The 5,152-nt window shown below is 35.8% G+C and overlaps 1 protein-coding gene across 1 annotated transcript; it reads left to right on the forward strand.

The window, feature by feature from the left end:
* The first annotated feature begins 330 nt into the window (after nucleotides 1-330).
* Nucleotides 331-5,152, forward strand: LOC149794391 (uncharacterized). Its single transcript, XM_089969112.1, has 2 exons — nucleotides 331-903; nucleotides 4,851-5,152. Exons 1-2 carry the CDS (start codon nucleotides 606-608, stop codon nucleotides 5,150-5,152), a joined length of 600 nt encoding a protein of 199 aa, XP_089825238.1. The 5' UTR covers nucleotides 331-605.

Raw genomic sequence — 5,152 nt, forward strand, 5'->3', positions numbered from 1 at the left:
GTAGAGCACCAGTCACAAATTAATTACCAACGAACACCTCAACTTCTCATACTCCATTACGATGTGCATCTTTATTTGCTAGAAGCTGCTAATGACATGTTCATGGATAAAAGTGCTGATGGCATTACCTTTTGCTTTGAATACATACTCATATAACTGGGCCTTATTTTGCTTAATGATTGATGATCAAAATTAACTGAAACACTGTCTGTTGTCTAAGTGTCAAAGGGTGTACATTTAATTGGGTCTCTTCAGAAATTACTGCCGATTATTATAGATTGAAAATCTTTTCATTTTCAGCGATACATCAGCCGAGAAAGTAAAAAATGTTGACCTCATGGGATGTATTAGCGCCATCAGCAACTGGAGTCATCATTTTGGCTATTGCTGTAGGTACGTCTTTATATCGGAAATTGTTTATCCGGAATATTGGCATAAATCTGAACGAATGGCAGTATCCCGTGAAAGAATTTTCAAGGGCAGACAGACATCTGGAAAGGCGGCTAAAACGCTTGAAATGGAACTAGGATCTGGATATTTCTGAGAGAGTCTGGGCCGAAACTACATCGGTAGTTGATGAAATTCTGGAGACACTTTCTCAAATAATGAGAGCAGAAGCACTGGAGTACAAAGGCCTTGTACTAGACGGCTATCGAAAATATGGGAGTGCTAGAGAAGGCTTGATGGTTCGAGCCCCTGATAAATTTGACGTTCTTTTTGAATATCACATGGACGGACTTCGTGTTCAGCCAAAGCCTTTAGAAGATTCTGGAGTATCACATCCTGGCCTTGGAAAATTAAAAATTCTTCATGCAAGCCACGAAATCGAAAACAAATTTAAAACATGGCTTGGCAAACGGATAATTGTCATACACACCAACAAATATTTTTTTAGACTCACAGGTCCTTCATGTGTCGATATTTGAGTCTATAGTTGACAGATGTCGAGGAAACATTACTAATATCTTAAAGCAATCCGTACCGTTCCAACTAACAGTTAGAACAAATGCTTCACATATTAATATACAAGTTCAGAACCAAAAGAGAAATATTGGGCACTGGAGGATATTTGTAAATTGGATCCTCAGAAAAGCGAACATACCAACGAACATTGATATAAACATAGTGCCCGCAATGAATATTAAAACGGAGAAAGCAAAAGGCCCCCGCCGATTCATGACATGTCCAAGATACGCGGTTGTTAAGACAATGAACGAGAGTTCACCATCATCGTTGCCATTTGATGATCCGACCATGCTATGGTTAATCTGTGTCTCGGGATACGAAACACATTATCTGGATATGGCCAGAAATGACGAAGGTATGCGATACACCATGACAGCTTGTAGAATCTTCAAAACGTTTATGGTATAACGGTACCAATTGCGCAAGTCCAGGTGGGCGGAGCTTAAGGTGTATGGAACATTGTATTCAGAATTAAAGAACAAAACTAGCTGTGATTGGTGCATTATGTAAGACTTGTACTTTCTGTTTGGCTTAAAAAAAAGTTGAGCCTCTTGGCAACATGTGAGTTTGTGTTAATTTCTATCTAGATCATATTTTGTATTTTTTATGATTTTTTTAAAATATGGTACACATGACTGAAAATGTGCTTGTTGTGACTAGATAACTCTTACCCCTGTCTAGTTCCAGTAGAGTTATCTCTCTTAAATGCAATGGAGTACCTGGTTATGTCATTGTCAAATTGACAATCTAGCATTGTTCTATATGACAGCGTGTGACATGCATGCCCAAGTAGGACAGAAAGTATATTTATTTCACAAAACATTAGCATTGAGGTATATGGAAAAACAATTGGTACCGTGATACCTAAAGGAAAGAATAGCCTCACAGTGTTTCCATAGAAACGCATACATGTGGGCGGCATTTATGAACTATACTAGTTTGATGTAGGAAAACAAATGTGTGCTGAACACTTTTGGTCAAATATTGAAAGTTCTTTAAGAATAAAATGTATAAAATCTTTAGAAAATAGCACAAGATGGCTTTGGATGGGGACTTATGATAACTATAGCTATGATAGATATAGACTTGTGTTACCTGATGCCTTTATGTATGTGCTGTTACCTCCTAGATTGGAATGCATGCAACAAAATAAGTTATGTAAACATAATATAGTTGATTTTGGCCAAATATTGGCTATTGTACCTGCAAAAGATGAAAAATCATGTGTACAAAAACAACTATCTTATTCTTGTAAGGCATGCCATAAACCAGGATAGAGAACACTCTAAGTACACTTGTAGATAGATCACTTGTACCATGTGGGATGTTCTGGCATGAGAAATTTTTAGGTAATTTATTAAGGATTTGGTATTCCTTCCCATTTTGATTTGAATTGTCCTGCTCTAATTGTCCCTTTTTTTTTTACACTCTCCTGCTTTGAAATTGTTCATGTAGTTAGTTCAGTTCTCTTGCATTCCCTTTTGTTGAAGTAGCAGTGAATACCAACAAACAAGAACAGTTTCCTTAAGTCAGCATTTCCCATTGGCACTTGTATAAGCCCAATTATAATCTACTATTGACTTTCAATTAATCCTATTTCTTTCTGTCAAGCTGCTCCTGTGGAATTTCCATGTTTGGTCCAACATTACAAGAATGATAACCATTTTAGTCACACAGTGCGTATTCATTCCATTCAAATCCACACTGTTCTTGAAACTTTGCATCCCATCGCAAGAATCCAAATTGGCATGAGATGATATCTGCATGGTTATGGAAGGCTGCACTCTACATGCCGGCATTGTAGAAAATATGAACTATGTGATATGAAAGAGCTGCGTCATCTTAGAAATTAAAATTACATGACTCTTGAGGTCTCCACTAAACATAGGAGTCTAAATGTTAGGTTCTCACTTTGTCAGTAATGTATTTTGAGATAATTTAATTGCAATGAAGTTAATACAGGTTGTTGATGAACTCATCTATATTACATGGATAATGTATTCAAGGTTACCACACCTTATGTATATCATTCAGTTATCTCCCTTACACCAGTCATAACATTTCAAGGAAATAAAATCTCACATTTTCAGTGACTGATTATGAAAATAAAGAGAAGATTTGTGAAGTATTATATTAGCCCTCAATCTTGACGCAAATATAAGTAGAAGAAATTTGATAATTTCTCACAGTAAAGTTTACAAGTTTAAAAACTGATAAGGTATGTTCTGCTTGGCTCTGAGATAAGTTTCTCTCTATCTTATGCCAATTATTATTAAATTCTTATGTAGAAGAAATATACTTTATATGTATCTATATTATCTAAATTATTCACCCTTTTATATTAGATGGAAATGAACACAACTTCACTTGAAATTTGGGTCCTGTAAGGGATGTTATAGCACAGTTGCCTTTGGGCTGTCCTTGGACCTGTTGGGCCCTGCCCCATATATTTGTCCAAGGTAAGGTCATCAAACTTTCACTTCTCATTTTTCGCATTGCTGATTTTGCCACCTTTAATTCCTTTATCATAAGCTACCTCTCCCTTTTAGATAAACACTTTCCTCCTGTTTTTAACTCCATTTGATGTGCTATACTTAGTGTTTATATTTGGCATTTTTCTGTATTTTATTCCCCTAATTTCACCTCCCAATCCAAACATAACCACTTAGAAGCTGCGATTTACTATATTTGGTGACTGACTGGCTTATTGAAACAATTTTATTCACATTACAAAGGAGGAAAGCTTACTATTTGTGTTACAAAGAGGATGGGTAGGTGGACCTTTGTGTGAGGACTGGTGGTTAGTGACCTCTTGTATCTGTAGATAGTGTAAAGTGGTCAAAGCTTATACTTTATAATAAGATTGGGTCATGTCCACCTGTCTCTGATGTTAAGTTCTGCACCTACCAAACAAAAATAAATTCCTTTCTTTTAGGTGAATTGTACATTTTGAAGTAGGACAGGTGCATACTATTTGGTACATTGACCTTTGACCTAGTTATTACATAATATGATATAATGTGATTTATCCCATATCACCTATTTGAAGTTCAATAATTGCTGATATGAATAAGATACAACTCATAGTTGAAAGAATTCATTTTATTTCAAAAGATGATTTTGATAGTGAAGCAAAAGTATGAAAACAATAGTTCAAACAGCTCAATGACATTTCTTTACACATTCATATAAGACATAGGTTAGTACCTCATCAAATTGTTTTTCACAAGTGAGACTAAGTATATTTGTTACTTATACAGTCCCGAACTATTTCACAGATTATTGGAAAAATTAAGGTTTGCTATAGGTATAACGGTACCAATTGCGCAAGTCCAGGTGGGCGGAGCTTAAGGTGTATGGAACATTGTATTCAGAATTAAAGAACAAAACTAGCTGTGATTGGTGCATTATGTAAGACTTGTACTTTCTGTTTGGCTTAAAAAAAAGTTGAGCCTCTTGGCAACATGTGAGTTTGTGTTAATTTCTATCTAGATCATATTTTGTATTTTTTATGATTTTTTTAAAATATGGTACACATGACTGAAAATGTGCTTGTTGTGACTAGATAACTCTTACCCCTGTCTAGTTCCAGTAGAGTTATCTCTCTTAAATGCAATGGAGTACCTGGTTATGTCATTGTCAAATTGACAATCTAGCATTGTTCTATATGACAGCGTGTGACATGCATGCCCAAGTAGGACAGAAAGTATATTTATTTCACAAAACATTAGCATTGAGGTATATGGAAAAACAATTGGTACCGTGATACCTTATACATAAGGAGCAAGATAAAATACGCTCTGGCTATCAGCCTCTGCCAATTAGTACATTCCTCAGTTCTTATTACTTGAAAAACATTGCATTTTACTGCATGCGGTTCACAGAGTCGGTGAAGAGCGTCTGTGAAGCCCTATGTTATTTACTAAGATTTGTGAAGATCAGTCTTAAAGAAGAAAACTTGCCACAATTTTTCAGAGGAAACAAGTCTCTCATATTGGATTTCCCTTCATTTGCAAAAGGCTGTCAGGCTAATCTGTTTAAAGGCGTTCCTCAAGAAACCTTTGAGAAGTCTCGGAACTCTTTTAATACTGTGTTGTTACAATTACCTGGAATGTATGATATTAGGGCTTTCGAATCTGCTACCAGCTCGGAATTTCGAAAATTCGTTAGTCCAGTGCGGACATGA

Source organism: Sinohyriopsis cumingii, chromosome 8 (genome assembly GCF_028554795.1).
Source record: "Sinohyriopsis cumingii isolate HCF-2022 chromosome 8, ASM2855479v2, whole genome shotgun sequence".
Classification (NCBI taxonomy): domain Eukaryota; kingdom Metazoa; phylum Mollusca; class Bivalvia; order Unionida; family Unionidae; genus Sinohyriopsis; species Sinohyriopsis cumingii.